General features: G+C 37.9%; 1 protein-coding gene across 5 annotated transcripts in view; it reads right to left on the bottom strand.

The window, feature by feature from the left end:
- Window positions 1–23,534, bottom strand: part of CTNNA3 (catenin alpha 3) — a 1,390,227-nt gene that overhangs the window by 1,174,829 nt on the left and 191,864 nt on the right. The window contains exon 1 of one of the 5 annotated variants that reach the window (XM_084751943.1): window positions 19,072–19,166. The exons of the other annotated variants lie outside the window; for them this stretch is intronic. Within the exon in view, the coding sequence (XP_084608069.1) occupies window positions 19,072–19,155 (84 nt within the window). The 5' untranslated portion in view covers window positions 19,156–19,166. Of the gene's footprint in view, window positions 1–19,071; window positions 19,167–23,534 lie in introns of those variants that run through there. 5 annotated transcript variants of the gene reach the window in all.

Here is a 23,534-nt window from a genome sequence, read left to right as displayed (position 1 = left end):
CCAAGAAGAGACTTGATACCCTATGAGCATATACAGGGGGAGGAGGAGGTCCCCCTCAGTCACAGTCATAGGAGAGGGGAATCAGGGGAGAATTAGAGGGAGGGAGGAAGGGAAGGATAGAAGGGATGAGATAACAATTGAGATGTAATATGAATTAATAAAATATATTTAAAAAAGAATGTTGTGTTCTTAGAAATTCTTATAACCTTTTCTTTTAAAATTATCTTAAATTATATTTAGAGGGGTTAGGGGGACTGCTCAGCAATTAAGAGTGCACACTTTCCTTACAGTGTCTCACAGAACCTAGACCAAAGCATTTTTGCAAGGCTGGCTTGTCAGCAAGCCTGTGCAATATGTGTAGGAGGGAAAGGGGCATCACAGACACATGTCACCATGCTCAGTGTTTTACATGAGCACTGGGGATTCAACCTTAGGTCCTCATGTTAGCACAGCAAATGCTTTACCCATCAGCCATATTTCCAGGCCAGTATCCTAGTGTTTATCAAAAGAGAGTAGACAACGAAGTTTAAATGTTCCGGGTCACTTATAAAAGGCTAAATAAGTAACAGGTTCAAACTTAATGCAAACTATCTACTCAAAATAAGAAGCCCAAAACATTAGAGCACACTGAAGGAAAGGAAAGCCTAAGTCACGAGTTGAGCACAGAATAGATCAACAGGTCACATGTCGCACTTCTGTAGATGCAGTGTTTCTACTCAGGAATTAGCCTGGTATCTGTTTAAGACATTGTTCTTTTGAATTGTGCTAAAGACATAAGAATAGGAGAAGTTTTATAGATTTATCTAGATAAGAAATCTTTAAAAAATTAATTTTCTTTCAGCATAGACCCCAAACATGCTCAAGTCTAAGAAAATCTATGACATGGTGTAAGCAATGTGAAATTTCTCAGTCAACTTCAAGATTCTGAGAAGAGGGGACACATCACATTAGGAAGGAAGAGTAAAGCCTTTCCACAGATGAGTCTTCATGAGGCAGAGCTACAAAGATGGGGACTCTTTTTTATAATTTGTTTACTCGATATCCTGATTGTAGCCCCCTCCCTTGTCTGTTCCCGGTCCCCCTCCCTTCCTCACCCCACCACCCCTCCCCTAGTCCTCAGAAAGGAGGAGCCCTTCTCCTCTAACATTTGACCTCAGCGCATTAAGTCTCATCTGGATTGCCTGCATCCTCTACCTCTGTGGCCTGGCAAGGCCACTCCGCCAGGGGCATGTGATCAACGAAGGGCACCAGAGTCCATGTCAGAGGCAGCCCCTGCTTCCTATATTAGAGGCCTACAAGGACACTATGCTGCCTATTGACTACATCTGAGCAGGGGGTCTAGGTCCCTGGTTGGTACATAAGTCTCTACAGCACACACACATGCACACATGCACACACACACATATACAAACACAGCCCCGGATATGTTGGTTCCATTGGTCTCTTTGTGGAGCTCCTGTCCTTTCCAGGTCTTTCTATCCCCTAACTCTTCCATAAGATTCCCTGCACTCCAACCTAAAGTTCAGTTTTGAGTCTCAGCATCTGCATGGAGTCTTTCAGAGAACCTCTATGGTAGGCTTCCATCCTGTTCCCTCTCTTCAACTGCTTCCGGTGTCTATTCTATTTGCCCTTCTGAATGAGAATAAGCATTCTCTCTAGCGTCCTCTTTGTTATATACCTTCTTTAGGTTTATGTATTATAGTGTGCTTATCCTGTATTATGTGGCTAATATACACTTATAAGTGAGTATATACCACGCATGTCTTTCTGGGTCTGGGTTACCTCACTCAGGATGATCTTTTCTAGTTCCATCCATTTGCCTGCAGATTTCAAGATTTCTTTGTTTTTAATAGCTGAGTAGTATTATATTGTGTAAATGTACCACTGTTTCTTTATCCATTCTTCAGTTGAAGGACATCTAGGTTGTTTCCAGATTCTGGCTATTATGAATAAAGCTGCTATGAACATAGCTAAGCAAATATCCTTGTTGTATGGTGGAGCATCTTTCCAGTATATGCCCAGGAATGGTATAGCTAGGTTGTGAGGTAGAGCTGTTCCCAATTTCCTGAGAAAGAGCCAGATTGATTTCCAAAGTGGTTGTACAAGTTTGCACTCTCACCAGAAATGGAGGAGTGTTCCCCTTTCTCCACATCCTTGCCAGCATGTGCTGTCACTCGAGTCTTAGCCATTCTGACAGGTATAAGGTGGAATCTCAGAGTCGTTTTGATTTGCATATCCCTCATGACTAGGGACACTGAGCATTTCTATAAGTGTTTCTCAGCCATTTGCTATTCTTCTGTTGAGAATTCTCTGCTTAGTTCTTTGGCCCATTTAGTTGAGTTATTTGGTTTGGTGCTGTTTAACTTCTTGAATTCTTTATATATTTTGGATATTAGCCTTCTGTCAGATGTAGGGTTGGTGAAAATCTTTTCCTAGGCTGTTGTTTTGGTCTGTGGACAGCATCTGTTGCCTTACAGAAGCTTTTCAGTTTCATGAGGTTCCATTTGTTAATTGTTGATCTTAGAATCTGAGCTGTTGATGTTCTGTTCAGGAAGCTGTCTCCTGTGCCAATGAGTTCAAGGCTCTTCCACACTTTTTCTTCTAATAGATTTAATGTGTCTGTTTTATGTTGAGGTCTTTAATCCACTTGGATTTAGTTTTGGCAAGGTTATATATTGCATTTTTCTACATGTAGATGTACAGTTAGACCCACACCACTGTTGAAGACGCTATCTTTTATCCATAGTATGATTTTGGCTTCTTTGTCAAAAATCCAGTGTCCATAGGTGTGTGGGTTTATTTCTGGATCTTCATTGATCCACCTGTCTGTTTCTATGCCAGTACCATGAAATTTTATTTCTATTGCTCTATACTACAGCTTGAGATCAAGGATAGAGATTCCTGCAGAAGATCTTTTATTGTATAGGATTGTCTAAGCTATTCAGGTGTTTGTTTGTTTTTCCATATAAAGTTGAGAATTGTTCTTTCAAGGACTGTAAAGAATTGTGTTGACATTTTGATGAGAATTGCATTGATTCTGTAAATTGCTTTTGGTAAGGTGGTCATTTTTATTCTGTTAGTTTTACCTATCCATGAGCATGGAGATCTTTCCATCTTCTGATATCTTCTTCAATTTCTTTTTTCAGAGACTTGAAGTTTTTTTCATACAAGTCTTTCACTTTCTTGGTTAGAGTTATACCAAGACACTTTATGTTTTTGTGATTATTGTGAAGAGTGTTGCTTACCTAATTTCTTTCTTAGCCTGCTTGTCATCAGCGCAGAATTATACCAGACCTTCAAAGAAGGTCTTTTCAAACTATTCCACAAAATAAAAACAGAAGAAGCATTACCAAACTCATTCTATGAGGGCACAGTCACTTTGATACCTAAACCACACAAAGACCCAACAAAGAAAAACAATTTCAGACAAATTTCTCTTGTGAACACTGATGCAAAAACACTCAGTAAAGTACTCACAAACTGAATCCAAGAACACATCAAAAATATCATCCACCATGACCAATTAGATTTCATCCCATGCATGTAGATTCAATATATGGAAATCAATCAGTATAATCTATCATATAAACAAACTGAAAGAAAATACACATGATCATCTCCTTAGATGCTGAAAAAGCATCTGACAAAATCCAACACTCATTCATGTTAAAAGTCTTGGAGAGATCGGGGAAACAAGGCACATACCTAAACATAGTGAAGGCTGTATATGACAAGCCTATAGCTATAGTGAACTAGATGGAGAGAAACTTAAACCAATTCCACTGAAATCAGGGACACAACAAGGCTGTCCACTCTTGTTATATCTCTTCAATATAATACTTGAAGTCCTAGCTAGAGCAAGAAGACAACTAAAGGACATCAAAGGGGTACAAATTGGAAAGGAAGAAATCAAAGTATCACTATTTGCAGATGATTTAATAGTGTGTGTGTGTGTGTGTGTGTGTGTGTGTGTGTGTGTGTGTGTGTGTTTGACCCCAAAATTCTACCAAGGAACTCCTATAACTGATAAACACCTTTAGCAAAGTGGCTGGATAAAAAATCAACTCAAAAAAATCAGTAGTGCTCCTATATAGAAAAGATGGGGACTCTTAAATATTCATCAAATCAGTACCTACATAGTGGGTGAATAAGACTATTATGGCATGACCCCTTCTATACTTAAAAAATACTTAAAAATCAATTTAATTCACCAAAGTATATAAATGAATGGTATATATATTAAACTCAAAGATGCTTCTACAACTGGAAATAAATGATGGGAAAATCAGAAAGATAAAAGGCCTTTGGGAAGCACAGCAAGCGCTTCATGGAGAAATTGATGCTGAAGACTGATCCTGGAGACCTGAAATGATTTGATGAAGTAGGAAAGCAACCTCAGCTGGAGGCCCCTAGGTACTCAAGGTTTCTGCATCACAGAGTCTACTAATCACAAAATAAAAATATTCAAAAGAAATTCTGACAGATCTAAAAAGTTGAATTTGAATCCGCATGCTGACTTAATGCAAATGAAGTGACACACAAACACTGTATAATGAAAATCTGACTTAAAATTTATGGCAGGATATACACAGGCTGTAGGCAAATATGACACCATTTTACATAAAGGACTTCTAGATAACACTTCATCCCTGCCAATATTAGGAAAGAGGCTGGAGGTCCTGGAGACCAGCCACCTTGGATACTGAAAAACTATTGCACTCACAGGCCAGTTTCTATTTCACTATCACGGAAGGAAATCTTTAACAATCTGTCTCTATGTTCATTTTTCTTTTATACTTTGTGACTTTTCTCCAAACTCAAATAGGTTAAAAGTCAGTAAGAGGAATAATGCCAAGAGCTAGAATCCTACAGCCTCCAGGGCTTCAGATACCAAGTAACAAACCCATTACTCTCACTTCTATTCTCCTCTGCTTCAATAGCTTTCAGAACCAAGAACTCACCATTTTATGCCTAAGCAATTAATTCCTGATCCTCTTTCTGAATATTTTAGAAATATGAACCAGAGGTCACTGAAGTACATTAACTACACAGGCTGATATTTCAGCTTCCTATCTTTATAAACATTGAAAACTCAGAGGCGAGGGTCATCTCCATAATGAAACTGAAGTCTTCCATTTCAAACTTGGTTGCATGTGAAGACTAAGATCCTCGAACTTGCCTAGAGCTATAATCAATTTAGTGACAGAACCTGGTTTAGGAATATAATCCTGTGTCTCTTAAAAATCATTTTAATACTGATGTGTGGACTTCCCTTGTAGGGAGGTGGAGAAACACTTAATGTATGTCCAGAGAGGGTACCAATGACAGGCCAAAGTAAAGAGTCTACCCAAGTCCAGCTTGATGAACCAATGAATGTATTGGGCATACAAGACCATGGGTGAGGGGTTACTCACAGGACCATGGATAACTCCAAAACAGCTGCATATGAACCAATGAATGTATTGGACATATAAGACCATGGGTGATGGAGTTACTCACAGGACCATGGCTAACCCCAAAGCAGCTGCATTACTGCAAAGTCACACCCCAACATGGATTGACAACTTCTCTATAGCTTTATAGATGGAGTCTTTGGTGCAGTTAACCTTTTACCTATATACTCTAGTTCTTCCCTGAGCCATGTACAACTAGACTTGACTTACATGCAGCTGGGATGGGCCACAGGGTTCCCCACACCATAAGGAATGCCAACGGGATAATCTTAAGATCTCTTGTGGGTAATTACAACTGCTCTGATTAAAGGATTAAGCTGTCTTGCTCAGAGGACAATGTCAGGAACAAACACACGTAACTATCCATGTTTTCAATTCCAAAGCATTCCATTTTGTGGCCTCTACCAAGAGCTGCATGCTTTGTTTCCAAGCCTTAGAAGATAAAATGTTCTATAAAAGCTCTTCACATAGTTTCCTTCCTCTCTCCACCCCTACCCTCACTCATGAACGATGTTTCCAGCAAAGCAAGGTCAAAAGCTATATTATGTAACTCTCAACATTTTAAGAGGTCAATTACACAAAGCTTTAGCTAGATATACCATTTTCTCCACACAAGACCTCCCACCACTTTTCCCTTTTCCATTTTAACTTCAAAATAATCCCATTTATCTGTGCACTTTCTTCCCATGGAAATTACATATGTAGTATACACAAGCCAATTCTGCAGTGTCCATTCCCACAGAGGCACTGTCAAAGGAGAAACACATACATTGGGTTTGCTCAACGACACTCAGAAATACCAGGGGCAGAGCCAAGGATATAGCCATGTAGTAGAGTGTGTATCTGCCAGGTACAAGGCCCTGGGTGTGATCTCAGAGCTGTGAAAGAAATGACATGTCCAGACCTTTGAACACACAAAGCTTTGTTCTAACATTTTGTTTCTTTGTCTCTCGCCTTCCTTCCCCTCCTGCTTCTTCTCCTTCTTCTATGTAGCAAGATCAACTGACACAAAGCCAGTGTCTAGTTGTGAGTTTACTCATGTTATGTTCAGGATCATTGGAAATTCTTTCCTGACAACCTCAGACCTAGAATCTGTACATTGGTTTACTTAAACAATGCCGATGAAAATTAATAATAAAAAAAAACCTGTGTCTGCAGAAATTCCACTCACAGTTCTGGCAATTAATGTTGGCTTCTTTCATGTGAAATTTTTAATATTTTAAACTAGTGAAAGCTAAGAAATCTAAGTTTTAGTCCACTGAGTCTCTCAAATTGTACAGAAAAAAAACTTTGCTGTTTAATTCTCAAAATGGTGAATAAATACAATGTAAAATTTTATCATAATCAAAATATTAATGCCAATACAGAATTCAAGGTAACCAATGTTACATATCCAAAACCCTGCGACATACAACACTGTGTGATGCACTGACCAAAAGTCTTAATTAAATTTCATTTACTATTATGAATTTTTTCATCTGTCATGAATTCTGTAATGGAAAATGATTCTTCAGTCTTTTTCCCTCTTCACACTTACTTATAATTTTCATTTTTTAAAAATACTTTATTAAAAAGTTTTCCATATAATATATTCTGATTATAATTTTCCCTGCCCCTAATTCTCCCCAAATCCTCCCTATCCCTAATGTTCTCATTCTCATATCAAAAAAAGCAAGCAAGCAAAAAAAAAAAAAAGACAAAACAAAACCAACCAAACCAAAGAAAAGCATACACAATGATGGTAAGCATCATAAACAAGCAAAAGATTAATAAGACAAAAACACCCAAACACAACAAAATGAGACAAAAAAAAAAGTCTACAAAACAAACAAACTGACAGAAACCTACTGAGCTTGTTTTGTATTGCCAACCGCTCCTAGGCATGAGCCGACCCCGAAATATGGTTAATGTGCCCAAGGAAACTCCAAAAGAGAAAACTGAATTTTCCATTGCCAGCAAGTTATTAGTTGCGGATAGTTTCTTGGTTAGGGGTGGGATCCCATGGCCACGTTGCCTCTTGCTCAGGGACTTTGCCTAGCTTGAGTCTGCTTATGTGTTATGCTTGTTGCCACAGTCTCTGTGAGTTCGTATATTCATCAGTTCTTTTTTATCTAAAAGATACAGTTCTTCTTTTTATCTAGAAGAGACTGTTTTCTCTAGATCTTACCGTCTTTCTGCCTCCTCCTCTACACAGAATTCTGAACCTTAAAGGAGAGAGAGGATTGATGAAAATATCCCATTTAGGACTGGGTGCTCCAAAGTCTCTCACTCTCTACACTGTCCAGATATGGGTCTCTCTGTCCACTGCCATCTACTGTAAGATGTTCCTGTGATGAGGGCTAAGTGAGACCGGTCAATGGGTATAGCAATGAGTCGTTAGAGGTCATCTTATTGATTTAACATAGTAGTAGGAGTAGTAGGTTTTCCTCTAGGGCTCATGGCCTCCAATCTCAGGTTCTTGGCAACTTAACAGTGTGAGAGGCGGGTCATCTCTTACAGAAGGCCTTAGATACAATCAGAGCATGAATTGGAGGTTTATGATACATGGTTTATGGCTAGAAGATACTGATGATTGCCTGTCTCCTCTGCCAGTGTGCCAGTATCTTCTAGTACTATGAAGACTAGCCAGTAGGAATAAGCCTTCTAGTTAGGCTTTGGTTCAGCTTCTCCATGTTTGGCGACACATGTGTTGTTTTCAAAAGTATGGCCTTACCATCAAGTTGTGGCACACTAACAATAGCCCATATGCTGTTTGAGGGTTGCCATGGGTCTCTGTCGCCCAGTGATTCAACAAGATGCAACCCATTCCTGTCACCGCCGGTTTTCTTCGGAGGCATGTCTAGTTGGAGGATGGTACCGCCATCACTTGGTGACTCCACTTAGATCCCTTTTGTGTATGTGTGTGTATACATCTTAGGAAGCCTCTGCAGTCACGTTTTCATATAATTTCCCAAAAGCCCTTTGGTGTCAATTGTCCTTACACTCCTCCTTTACTCTTCCCTCCCAGCCCTCACTATTTACTCCGCTTAGCATACATTCTCTCGTGTATCTCCATAAATATATACTGTATTTCCTCTTCCTTGTGAGACTCTCTTCTCCCGCAAGTCCCTTACTAGGTGTCTTAACCTCTGTGAATATTCACTTTGTAGCACACATATCAAAAGCTTAAAAATCTAACATTCAAATATAAGAGAAAACATACATTTTATTTGTCTCTTGGCCTCTGGATGACCTCACTCAAGGTGATTTTTTTTTCTAGTCCCATCCATCTATCTGTGTATTTCACAATTTCAGTTCTCATAACAGCTGAATAATATTCTATTAACACATTTTCACTATCCAGCCATCAGTTGATGGACGTCTAGGCTGTCTTCAGTTTCTGGCTATTATGAGCAGAACAGCAATGAACATGGATGAATAGTTATCTCTGTAGCAGGATGTAGAGCCTTTTAAATATATGCCCAAATGTGGTATGCCTGGATCTATTTCCTCCTTCCTAAACATCAGCCGCACTGATTTCCTGTTTGGACTTCCACCAGCAATGAATAAGTGTTCCTCTTTACGCACATCCTTGCCAGAATGAACTGCCATTTGTAATATTGATCTTGGCCATTCTAACTGAGGTAAGATAAAATCTCAAAATAGTTTTAATTTGCATTTCTCTGGCAGCAAAATATGGTGAACATTTCTTTAAGTGTTTCTCAGCCATTTGTATTTCATCTTTTGAGAACCCTCTGCCTGCTTCTGTACCCCAATTTTAATTGGATTATTGGTTTTCTTGATGTCCAGTTTTTTTAGTCCTGAATATATTTCAGATACTAACCCTCTTTTGGATATATAATTGGTAAAGATTTTTTTCCATTTTGTGGGCTGCTGCTGTGCATAAATGAGACTGTCCTTTGCCATGCAGAAGTTTTTAGCTTCATGAAATCTCATTTAATTGTTGCTCTTAGTACCTGTGCTATCAGTATCCTGCTCAGAAAGTCCTCTGTGCAAATGAGTTCAAAGCTATTCTCCACTTTCTCTTCCATGAGGTTCAGGGTATCTGGTCTCATGATTACGTCTTTCATCCACTTGGAGTCGAGTTTTGTGCAGTGTGATAAGTATAGGTCTATTTGCATTCTTCTACATGCAGCCATCCAATTTGACCAGCAAAATCTGTTGAAGATACTGTCTTTTCTCTGGTGTGTATTTTTGGCTTCTTTGTTAAAAACAAAACAAGCTTCCAAAATGAAAAAATGACAGAGACAGTTTACTGCTTGAACAGTCACCCAACACTCTATAACATTGGAGCATCATCTTCAGCCTTCTGGCCCAATATATCAGACAGACATATTTGCAAGGCAGGATTTGTTGAAGACTTGCTTACCCTGTCTTGGAAGAGTTTGGCCATCAACTCTGCCTGCATATAAACTTGACCAATTTTAGGCAGAATTCTGTCTGTGGCAAAAATGAGGACATTTTGCCCAGTGGCTAGTTTGCCACATTTGAAGCTAACTCCATAAGGAGGTTCTTTGATGCTCATCTTTCTCTTTGAGGCAGGCTGGGTGTTGCTAGGAGTTAACTTGTCTTGTTGTCAAAGAATCTTTAGGATAATAAAAATATTTTTAAATGTCATATTCTATAGGCTCCTGAGGTTTTTGAAGACCTTATTTAACTATTTTACCTCATATATCTATAGAATCATATCTGTCTATTAGGCCTAGAATACATATTCCTGTGATAAAATTACACTAATTTAGGCATGAGCATGATTTGCATCAATATATAAAATTAAATACCATTGAATTAAAAAATAGCCTTATTTGTGAATAACAATTAGGGCCTTGAAATGAGGAGCAGACTCAATAATCTACCTTTTTTTCTATTCTCCCTCTAAAATCTATATCCCCCTTTCTTTCTTTACAGCTATCTCCTTACCTACAAAAGAAAGATAAAGGAAAAGAGATATGTCTCTGAGTCAACCCTAGTTTCCTATCTGTAAAAGACCAAAAATACTTATAACTCAGGTATTTACATTTTATCCCTTCTCAAGTTTCTGATTGGTTTGAAGACCAGATAGATAGTTTAGTCTCTTAATTAGCTTAGTAGGTTAGGTATTAAAATGTTCTTAGATCAAGATACATGTTTTAAGTTAATAGAGATGAAATATGATAGATATTAATCTCCATTCAGAAATTTAGATCTAACAAGACAGGAAAGATGTTTACTTCAAGTTTGCCAAATACAAATAGCCAAATCACTGTGAATATAACATTTATATAATTCCTGATTGTCTTGTGGTTCTTCCTACTGTGTGTAGTTTATTTCACTCATGTGTAATAACATAAATGTATATGTTAAAAAAGAAACATAATAAAAATATTTTTAAAATAATAAAGAACAAAATAAAACATTGGTCCATAGGTATGTGAACATATATCTGGGACTTCACTTCAAATACATTGATAAACATGTGTGTTTTATGCCATACCATGCTATTTTTATTACTATAGCTTTGTAATATAACTTGAAACCTGGGGTGGTGTTAGCCTCAGTAGTTAATTTATTATTCAAGATTATTTTAGATATTCTGAATTTTTATACTTCAATATAAGGCTGAAAACTGGCTTCTTTATAATTTCTGTGAAAATGCATTGGAATTTTGATGGAGATTTCATTGAATCTGTTGATTGCTTTTGGTAGGATGACCAGTTTCACAATATTAATTCTACAAATCTATGAGTGTGAGAAATCTTTTCACCAGCTAATATCTTCTTAAATTTCTTTCTTCCATGTCTTAAAATTTTTATTATACAAGTCTTTCACTTGCTTTCTTAAAGTTATCCCAAAATATTTTATCTTTTCAAATTTATTATTAAAGATATTTCCTGATTTCTTTTTCAGTCTGTTTACCATTTGTATTTAGGAAAGCTACTGATACTTGTGTGTTAATTTTGTATCCTATTACTTATTGTTCAAAATGTTTTGCAGCTATAGAAGTTCCCTAGAAACTTTAGAGTCTTTTATATGTGAAATCATACCATCTGCACATAAAGATACTTTGATTTATTTTCCTATTTGTATCCCTTTGATCTCCTTAAGTTGTCTTATTGCTGTATCTAAGACAAATACTATATTGAATGGGTGAGGAGAGAATGAACATCCTTTGAGTCTCTCTCTAGTAGGTTCGTGCTGGCTTTAGGTTTGCTGTAAATTGCCTTTATTGTGGTGAGGTATGTCCCTTGTGTCCCTGGTCTCTCCAGATCCAGCACTTTTATAATGAAGGAACATTGGATGTTGTCAAATGTCTTTTCTGAATCTAATGAAATGAACATGTGACTTTGTCTTTCAGTCTGTTTGTATGGTGTATTATGTTTATTGATTTATTTGGGATGAAGCCAACTTGATCATGGTCAGTGATCTTTTAATATGTTTTTTATTCAATTTGCATCTATAGCCAAAAAAAGTCAGTTAATTTTCTTTATTAGGTCATTGTGTGGTTTAGAAAGCAGGGCAATACTGGCTTTTTTTTAAATGGGTAATGTTCCTTCAGCTTCTATTTTGAAGAATCATTTGAATAGTATTGACATTTATTCTTCTTTGAATATCTAACAGAACTCTGTACTGACTCCATCTGGCCTTGGGCTTCTTTATTGAAAAAAAATTTTAATCTAGCAACATGGCTGGTCTGATCACATCAAAGACCTAGGTCTGTGTGATCTAGCTAGAATACAGGCATGTCTTTAGTATACACCTTTAATCCTGGTGGCTAGAATCCTTTAGTACGTACCTTTAATCCCAAACAATTATGTTCAATTGAGGGCAGACAAAGTGATGAATCAGAGAAAGATTTGACAGAATGAGTCAGAGATAGGATATGCCCAACTTAGGAAAACAGCTATTCTTAAGTTCTTAAGAGAGTGCAGTCAGTCAAATGGCTGTCAGTGTGGAGTCGATGGAGTGGAGTTGAGTTCGTTTATAGCAAATGAACTTGTGAGTTCCTGTAGCTTGTGAGGCATTTGAAGCCAAAGAATAAGAAGCCAGAAGACTAGAACAAATTATCGGAGTTAGTTTGAAGCCAAGCAAAGTAATTCAGTGAGAAGCCAAACTGAAAAACTCACCTGGGAGAGGAGTTTGAACCAGAACAGATTACTTAAACCAGCCAGCCAGCGTTCAGAAAGAGCTAGAGAGGTGAGCCTATTCAGCAGTAAGCCTCTGAAATGACAATTATATCTGGCAAATAAAAGTTACATTTACATTTTAGTTTTTGGTTGGAAGGCTTTTAAAAATACTTCTTCTGTCTCACTAGGGGCTGTGGGTCTGTTTAAATTGCTTATTTGATCTTGTTTTAAGTTTGGTGGAAATAGATGGATGGATAGATAGATACATAGATATATAGACACACACACACACACACACACACACACACACACACACACACACCAAGAAATTCATTCATTTCTTTGGGTTTTCCATTTTGGAGATCAATTTTTAAAGTATAGGCTTATGAGTCTTTAGATTTCCTTGGTATCCATTGTAATTTATCCCTTTCCATCTCTAATTTCATTAATTTTTTAGGTCTTTTCTTTCTATCCTTTAGTTAGCTTGGCTAAAACTTTGTCCATTTTCTTGATTTTTCTCAAAGAATCAAATCTTTGTTTTATTAATTCTTTATATCAGTTTTGTTGGTGCTGTTTGTTTATTTCTATTTCATTGATTTCAGCATTGAGTCTATTTCTTCCCATCTACTCTTCTCACATATATATATATAAAAATTTTTATTTTCTTTTTGGTTTCTATCTTGGCACACTTTTCATTCAGTAGTGAATTGTTCAGTTCCATGAGTTTGTATACTTTCTGTTCTTTCTGTTGTTGATATCAAATCAATGATGGTCAGATAGGATACAGGATGTTATTTTGACCTTCTTCTATCTCTTGATTTGTCAATTTTGGAGAAAGTTCCATGAGCCACTAAGAAGAAAGTATATTCTTTTGGGTTTGGGAAAAATATTTTATAGATATTTGTTAGGTCCATTTGACTTTAGATCTCATGGTACTTCTTTTATGAACTTGTGCCCTTGTGTCTGTTCCTGCTGCCATACTTTCTCTGCCATCCAGGACTCCAAAACTATAAACTCAAATGTTTTCTATGAAAGTCATTACTTATAGAGCTTAAAATTTGAAAGGAAGTTTCTTCATTGCTTAATACAATTATCCTTTAATCTTGCAAAAAAAAAGTTAAAACAAGTTACTAAATAATAGACGCAACTATATGTTCACAGACCTAGTTTCAACATTCAGAGAATAAAGTTATGTGTGTAGTCTTCTGAACTCTCACTACATACACACACTCACACAAACACCACCTACTAGAAGTAGACTCATTCTTAGTTGGCAAATCCCCAGGCCTCTTCCATTGCACAGCCTGTAACAACTGGAGCGGCATGAATCTAAATCAGGTCATTGAAGTCAGGTTTATCTATCTAATAAAACTCAGAGCACAGAGGAAAGGGAAGAGATTAAGGTGCCTGTATGGCCTGAAAAAAAAGAAAGAGCTTCCCAGATGCTTACAGTAGAATTAAAGGGTCTCATCTCACAGCTGCTACATAAAAAGGAGACTGGGAAAAATGAGAGGGTAAGGAAAAATACTTAAGAAATTTTTATTGTACAATTATTTCCTCTTGGCTATTTGGTAAAAAATAATAGTAGAGATTTAAATTTCTCTTAAACTGTTTTGATTCCATGCTGCTATTATTCCTACCACAACAGGGCCATGAGGGGGTCAACTTTATGCTACATATATTCTAATAACTTAGTATAGAATAATGGCATCCCAGGGCCGCCTGTGGTGCCAGCCATCTGTACACTGTCTCACAGTGGACAAGAAGAGACTTCTCCATCTGTCCAGAATTTGCTTATGAAAGAATGAGACTTTCTAATTTTCTAAGACCCTGAAAGTTTTCTTTCAGAAAGTATAAAATATCTGTGTGTGTGTGTGTGTGTGTGTGTGTGTGTGTGTGTGTGTGTGTGAACTTGAGGCCCAAAATAGCACGAAATCAATTTGAGGTCTCCAAACTCTAGAGATTCAGAACCTCTTGGTGACTATACACTGATATATATATAGTGGCTTCTGCGCTCTCTCTCTCTCTCTCTCGCTCTCTCTCTCTCTCTCTCTCTCTCTCTCTCTCTCTCTCTCTGTGTGTGTGTGTGTGTGTGTGTGTGTGTGTGTGTGTGACTCTGACAGAATAAAGATCCATTGTTACTATTTTAAGTGTGTGTGTTTAGCAACTCCAATTAAGGAAGAAGAAAGCATATTTGAGACAAATGCTCCCATCCCGTTTTTTCCCCCTTACTTCATTCTTCTAAACCCCAAACAGCAACAGAAATTCATGCATCCTGGGCTCAAAGTAGCAGTGCCACACAGCAAGGTGGGGAACGTCATCTACAAGAAGGGTCTGCAGCACATGTTCCTACGGAGTGCTGGAGGGCAGCCGATGTCACAGTCACACAAGCAGGAAGCACTTGGCAGGACTTTGCAAAGAGGTTTACTATTGACATAGCCTCCCTGGAGCACTGGAGAATAAGAAAGGGCTTAAGTTGTCCAAAGAAAGGAACCAGTATCACCTGGCATGCTCAGGTCTCTATTGATTTGATTACACATACTTGAAATACAAAGCAAAGCACTGTGAAACTTGATGTGCAATTACAATTAACTTCTAGACAATTTTCTCGTCTAAGTGGTGAATAATGTTCAACTTGATTTGGAATTTCTACATTGTAAAAGCATACATCATCTAAGCATGGAGAGTTCTTAGCATTTTATGAACATGGATTTCATCTTTCTTATTTATGTTCTGTTCTTAACCCTTTGGAATACTTCTGAGTAAAAATCTTTCATTCTCCCCCTTCCCATTAGCGTCCCTTTGTTTAAGAAACTCTTTTTCATATATTTTATTAATTCCTTGAGAATGTCATACAATGTATTCTAATCGTCTCCTCCCCCCAATTCCTCCTTGATCCACCTCAAGCTTCCTACTCACGCCTTAAGTTCATGTCTTCTTTTTAAATAGTTCCTTAGTTGGGGATGGGAGCTCACTTACCCCCTCCCACTTCATGCCACAAGGTACTGACTTTACCTTATGCAAGTACTGTGCATGCAAATACGAGTACCCTGAGCTCATAGTATAGTGATCCTGTCACGTCCTGAAGATAGGAAAGTCTTCTTAAAGGTAAGAAGACATAGGTAGATGAACAGACTTACACTTTATTCCTGATAACTTTCATATATGTTTTAAGAACTGTGATGTCAAATGAAACATGAGGAGTCTCCTCTACCTATGACTAAACGTCCAAGGAGGAGAGAGGCAGGAGCATGGCACCTGTCACTTAATGCCACATGGCTGGCGTTATATTACGGAACCTGGCCACAGACATGAGCATGAGTCCCATGAGAAGCCAATCTCAAAGCAAACCATCAATCCCCTACGTGTGAGTATGTGTGTGTGTGTGTCTGTCTGTCTGTCTCGTGTGTGTCTGTGTGTGAATGCATGCATTTCAGTGTGTGTCTATATGTGCACAAGCGTGAGTGTGTGTGTGTGTGTGAGTGTGTGTGGTGTGTGTGCATGTGTGCGTGTGAGTGTGTGTGGTGTGTGTGCGTGTGTGAGTGTGTGTGGTGTGAGTGTGTGTGGTGTGTGTCTGTGTGAAGTGTGTGCACATGTGTGTGAGTATGTGTATTTGTGTGTGTGTCTGTATGTGGTGTGGGCATGCATGCATGTGCATGAGTATGTCTATGTGGTGTGTGTATTCGTGCCTGTGTATGTATCGTTTACACAAGATCAAAAGCATAGAGAAGACATCTAATTCTCATAGAGCTATTCACTCATATCTCATTGCAAAGCCTCTACTCTGCTCGACTCTTCAAAGTCTTGATCTGCAGCAGAAGCTAAATTAGCATGGAAGGCAGGTACTACCCAAACAACCATTCATCAGTATATTAAAAACAGGAAAATACGTCATAAAATAGGGAATTGCATGGAATTCAGCAAGAGGCATACTTGCTTTGAAATATACCCTGGAATTCTCAGAAGTACATGGTACCAGGCAGAGAGTTGCCTCTTCTGCAAGCTAAGGGTACAGTTTCAAAGTTTTAAAACATCCATCCCTGCCCAGGGCTAAGATCATCTGATCCAATACAATCCAACCAGGTGTTCCATTAAATTCCAACATTAGAACATGAATCTTTCCTTCCCCGTGTTAGCTGCATAGGAACCTGGCAGCATTCAAATAAAAACACTGAAGGAACATCAAGTTTTCATTTAAAAGGTTGTTTTACAGCAACTGTACTCAGCTCATTTTTAGAGAAAGTCTGCTCCAATGTTTTTGTGGCACTTGTTTTTTATTGCAAAGCTCAAAGGATACCCCTCATGCTCAGTACGCTCATAGTAGTCAAAGAATCTGAAAAGCTACCATAAGAATGCAAGTCAAAACTCTATAAAATCTGACTTATGTGCCCAAGTATGTCAAATACATGCTATCCTGTTGTTAGTTATTGACCACTAATAAGCATAAACATTTCAAACATCACATCTACAGGCCAATTTTTCTTTTTGTAGATGTTCCTGCATCAAATCATATCTGCTTATATGCACTTCATACCCAAATGGGTGTTTAATGTTGATCCTCACCATGGGGAAAAAAATCATAGTTCTAATTAAATTTTGTTCAGAAAAAAAAGGCATTATCAATTATATTTTCATCTCTGAAACAAATCTAGGGCAAAAGAGATGGCTACCCAGGTCACAGCATTTGCTATGTAAGCCTGGCAATTCGAGAACCCACATTAACTTTTAAAAAGATAATCTATTCAGTGGTGGGCATCTGTAATCCATGCACTCCTGTGGTGAGACAGGAGGCAGAGACAGGAGAATGCAGGATCTTGCAGGCCTGTTAAGCTGAAGCATGCTTCCTAGGTCCAAACCAATTAAAAGAAAAAAAATCCTACCTTAGCACAAAATGCACCTCAAAACCAATTCCCAAACGTTTCCTTCTGACATCTATATGTGCATCATGGCACACACAAGCACACATTCATGCATACCTACATACACAATAAATTTTAAAATAAAAAGTTTAAAAACAAATCTAACTCTTACCTATGGGCTAATGATGCTTAAAGGAATTCCTTTTGCAATCTGACTACCAGATGAGACATTGCTCCTAGGCTACAACAAACAGAGAAACTGATAAGGAAAATGTAAGAAACTCTGAGTTAAGAAAAGAAACGTAAGGAACGCCACAGGAAGGGACCATTTATAATCATTTTCTCCTCCACATAATTTAAAACTGTGGACCCGGAGCCAAATGATGGCAGGGGACAAACCTCCTACCAAGCGAGAATTGAGATAACCAGCTCTAATATAAGAAACACAGAACTAATTTTTCTCATGAATTTCTGTCACAGTGTTAATACAAGGCAACGCCACGGTGCTGACAGCAGCAGACAGGCAAGTGGTAGAAAACCGAGATCCAGCACTTTCCTTCAACTCAGATATTGCCATGATGCGCTGTTCTATGTGGGGAAAGTACAGAGAGAGCCACACAGAACCACAGTAGGGAAACTTTCAAATGTGAATTGTAGGATGCATTTTCAGATGCTGCTGCAGTAACAGAGATTATTGTAGGTGATAGAGATGTTTAGCAATAGTATGATGTTTGAACACATACATTAATCCCATTATCTGGCTTAATGGCCCAACAACTTTGCAGAGAAAATCATTTTCTCATTTTAAGAACAAGAAAATGGAGACCTTACAAGGCTTGCAGAGCCCTATCTTATGGAGGCATCTTCTTAATTGAGGATCCCTTTTCTCATGACTTTAGCTTGTGTCAAGTTGACTATCCAGCACAGAGACCTTCAGAAACTCGGAGACGGTGAAAGGACACTGGATTAGAATAGGAGTAGGAGAGACAGTGCAAGCCAGACATCAGGGGGACAGAGCCTCTGTCACACAGCCCTCCAGTGATGGCAAGCAAGCAGAAGCCACTTCTGTTCAACTCTCATATTAGTTAACACAAGACAGCAATGCTGGAGACTCAGACATAACAAAGAGTAGCCAGATGTGCAAACACTTTCTACAAATAACAAAGATAAATAGTAGACTTAAGAAAAAATCAGATGCTGGTCACATAGTGAAATCTGTTGTTAATCTGTTACTGTGCCCAAGTTATGACTTGAACTTGATCATAGATGTGTATATAAGTGAATGCAACACAGTGTCTAAGGGTTTGTTACTGACATTTCTCACACACACACACACACACACACACACACACACACACGCACACACCTCCACTAGAGCTATTGGAACACATCCTTTGTCAGATAAAGCAGGTCTTCTCTATTGACTTTGTTCCCAGGATCCATTTGTAGGGTAGGATGGAATGCCTATGGTGCCAGCGACTGCTAAGTTCTTCCATGTTGACCACAGCAATCAAAAGAAGTGAGATTTCCATGCCAACCTCTTCTGCATTTAAGTCTGAGAAGTACTTTTGAGAGTAAAATGACGAAGGCATTTTAATGAAGAAAAATCCCCAATGTATCCTCTCACTATTAGGACAATACAGGAGCATGTATCACCTTTTGCTTCAAACAAAGGATGTTGTTGTTGTTGTTGTTGTTGTTGTTGTTGTTGTTGTTGTTGTTGTTTAATCTTCTACCCATGCCTCTAGAGTAATTCTGTCATCAAATACAAATAAATTATAACACTTTCTCATTTTCAAAGAAGCACATGAATGAATATCAGCAAAATACGTGTTCTTCCAAAATTACAAATGACTGTAATTTGAATCTTTCCTTTTCCAGGGAACATATGTTCCAAATGAAACACTCCATAATTATAATTCAAATTCTATCCTATTGTAAAAACAACAGCACAGTAACTATGCACGTAAAATTCTTTTTCTTAACTTCAATGTATGTATGTCTGATACGCTAGCTTCCCCTCAGGGTCAGATAGGATGCTCTACCAACAAATAAGCTAGCAACATTTCATCTTTATTAATGAAAGTGCATGTAAATCTTTTTGTGTATTTTGGAGTTTAATCTGCTAAAGTGAATTTAAGATCATAGCAAGCATTGCTACACAAATTAGGCATAATGGTATGATTCTTCTATTATTATAGTTCAAATAAGACCTTTCCATACTCCTAAATATTTTACACTATACATAGATAGTAAAGATAGTAATATATTTCTGTAGTTTTTGTACTATCTTAGTGTAACGATAATATAGTACAAAAACTACAGCAATACATTATCTACTTGGGAACAGGATACAGGCGATTTCTTAGAACCCTAGACTCAAAAGACAGATTGCTTAGACTCCAATCCACTGTTTCCAGCTGTGTTGCTGTGGAGATTAATTGAACTTCTCTGTGCCAAAGCTGAAAACAGAAGAATATTGGTACTCAATGGTGATTATAGAAGATCAAATAAGCTAAATGGGTGACACACTCAGATCATTTCCTTGAAGATAAGACATACTAAATAAATTAAATTCAATTGTCTTATCTGTTTTCTTTTTTATTTTCTGAGTTTGAACATAATTTTTTCAGATCAGAGAATTGTGGTGACATTAAACCAAATATTAAAATAGCAACCCCATTACTAATGGCATTAATATGTTTACTCTTTTAGGGCTAATGAGTCTTTACAGAGTTGAAATGAATATTCTTTTATCAAACATAATAGTTTTGCTGTGTTTAAGAAAAGCACTTCCAGTTAACTCTCAGTGCTGTCACAGAATTTACCACAGATATAGTGTACACCAAAAATGTCGCTGCCTCACCAATGAAGTTAACGTCTTCCTCCTATGATGTTAGAATATTGCTTGGCTGGACCTCACGAGCAAGATAGGAAAGAAGGGAAGGGAAAGTGTGTAGGGAATAGAAAAAGAACTTAAATCATTCTCAGTCACCTGATTTAATTGCCATCAATAAAGTCTCTGAAGCCTGATATTTGAATTGATGAGACAGACAGGGCCTTAACACTGCAGTGAAGGCAATAATAAGACAGAATAAAAGTGACATGTGTGCTGCTTTGTGGGTTGGAGGATGTTCCGTTTAACTGTGAGGAATGCCAGGATAAAAAGAAAACATGCCACCACTAGCTCAAATATGGAGCCTTTTCCTCTAATTGGAATTTCGTGAATCAATTAGTTTCTTTCTGAGAGTAAGTATTTCAGGCCTTCATGGTCTTGTAAATCTACCTGCATTTGTTCCAGCATCCTTACAGATCACATGAGTGAGCGCCATGTTTTACTCACAGCAGTCAGTCAACCTGACGTGACTAGCCACAAGTACACCTCCCCACTGTCACCTGGAAGCACTATACACATCTCTGCACGTGAGCTTTGTGTTTTGTGGAACCCAGAACACTCAAGTGTTTATAGCAACATGTCTCCAAGTTTAGCAATATGCTTATATATTGATTAGCTCCTTAGGTTGCTTACAAATGTTAATAATTTACATTCTCTATCATCATGCCAATCAGGTTAATGAGCGTCTTCTAATGTAGGTACTTGTTTGACTCTTTATGAATTCTCCAGGTGACAAGGTGTTCTGCCAATTGAATAATCATCTAATAGAAAACACTGGGAAAAAATGCATGTGCAGGCATTGGAGATGTTAGAATTAACCCAGTTTGTTAACATAGAAAAACAGAAATTAAATGTGTGTGTAGTGTCACTAATATTGGGGAAAATATCATGTGCATACTGAGAAGGGTAAAATAGCATTTTTGTATTGCCATGTACATACAAACAAAATTCAATTAACTTTTTAAAAAATGTCAATAAAGTAAAAAACTTGTCCAGATTAAAACAAAACAAAACACTATTCCATGTATGAACCTGAATTAGATCCCTGACCATACAACTAAATGTCATCATTTTAAAGCAATTGATGGAATTCAAATATATATTTGTGTTGTCTGGATTTTTTTCGCTAACTTGGCATAAGCTAGGTCATCTGGGAAGAGGGAACCTCACTGAGAAAAATGCCTCTACCATATTGGCCTGTGGGTAAGCCTGCGGAGCATTTTCTTTATTATTGATTGATTTGGGAGGACCTAGCATGCTGTGGGCTGTGTCACTCTTGGGCAGGTGCTACTAGTCTGAATAAGAAAGAAGGCTGAACAAGCCATGAGAAGCAAACTAAAAAGCAGCATTCCCCCTGGTATATATTCAACTCCTGCCTTAAATTCCTGCCCTGAATTCCCTCCGTGAGGAACTCTATCCTATGAGATGTAATAAACCCTTTCCTCTGCAGGTTGTTTTCATCATGGTATTTATCCAAGAAATAGAAATTTAACTAAATTGGTATTTGAATGTGTATTTAAGTGTGTACTTAAAATTAGATAATAGGAAATACAGCAACATTAAGTTTCCTGATTTAGATAACGTATTATGGATTTCACTCAAAACAACATCCCTGTTCTCAGAAAGCAAACAATCAAATACTTAAAGTAAAAAGCATGCTGTTGCCAACTTACTCTCAAGAAGCTCTGAAAAGGAGGTAATATGCATTGCACAGTGTAAATGACTAATAAATTAGGTAACGTGTGTGTGGAAAAACAAGATTTCCTGAAAATCATCTCAAATTTTGAGAAATGTTCAACTAAAAGCTGATCCAAAAGGCATCTATCGAAGAAAAAAATAGATTACGTACAAAATTCCTGCTCATTCAACAAAGAAAAGGCATTTGAGCCTTTGAATAGACCTGCTGTTTAGTATCGTCCCAATACCTCATTTCATACTCTTTGGTCAAACTTATTTTGCAAAACTATGCTATGTTTTGAGGGTTTTTAAAAATATATTTAAGATGTTTCTTCGAATAATCCATGGCTCCATTACGTTTTGTCTTTGTGGTAGACATTGGTTTTGGGGTGCTGTTTTGTTTTCTGATTTTCCCCTCACCAGCTTCCTCTAGCCCTTTTTCAGAAGACAGCACAGTGCTCCCCATTAGCACCATGTCCTTCCCGCATTTCTACCTGCTCTTTCATTCTTCAGTGTGAGCACGACCTAGCCAGCCAATGAAAACAACTTGGCTTTTACATGACTCAAGCAAAGCCAATCAAAGTGCTCAGGAAGATGCATTAAAAAGAAGAGGAAGCAGCTAACTTAATAAAAACAACAAAACAAGCAAGAACACTACAATCCTGGGGTGTGGTGAGATCTGAAAAGATCTCTGCTACCTCATAAAGAAAGATATGCTGAGAGCACAGCCAGCTCCCAAAAGGCAAACACTAGCTTGGGCTATATGCCCAAGAAGGGGGCTTATATTCTATGCACATTTTCTTTCAAATAAAGTCAGAATTCAGATCAAATTTTCATTTTGTTTCCTTATTATCCTCCAAACACTACAAAAGTGGTGTTTCTACACCATGTCACACCATGAGGCAAGGCTTGGATGTGAGGACAGAGGGCAGGGACATTGTCCTCAGATTTATGGTCATCCTCCTATCGTGCAGAGCCCAAAACAGGACCAACCACACAATGTTCAACAAGTACTTGATAAATAAGTTGAGAGAATTTCAGCTTACACACTACCATTATTATCAAAAATAGAAGTCTGGCTGGGGAGCTGGCTCAGCAGGTAAGAATGCTTGCTGCACAAGCTTAAGGACTTGAGTCTGAAGCACCAACACTCACATATAGAGCCAGGTGTTTGAACTCAAGTGTTATGGAGGTTGGAGAGGGAAAGATTTGCTGGGCCCTGGTGGTTATCAGCATAACTCTGTGTTCATTAAGAGACCTTGTGTCAAGGGATAAGGCAGAGATTGACAGAACATGGCATCCAATGTCCTCTTGTGGCCTCCACAATTGTTGTATGCACACCCACAAGCACGCTCACCCACACATACATACGCACATACACACTGACACACAAACACATACACACGTGCTTAGAAATAACTGATTGAAATGTGCATATCATTTTTCATTTGACGTATATGTAAAATTCAGGCAGATCTTTCTAAATCTTCTTGTGGAAACATGATTTCCAATTAGGAAAAGATAAATACTATCTTTTAAAAATCGA

This window comes from Acomys minous (assembly GCF_964271855.1).
Source record: "Acomys minous genome assembly, chromosome: 13".
In the NCBI taxonomy this organism is placed as follows: domain Eukaryota; kingdom Metazoa; phylum Chordata; class Mammalia; order Rodentia; family Muridae; genus Acomys; species Acomys minous.
The sequence above is the reverse complement of the archived record's forward strand: the minus strand, read 5'-3'. Positions and strand labels throughout refer to the sequence as shown.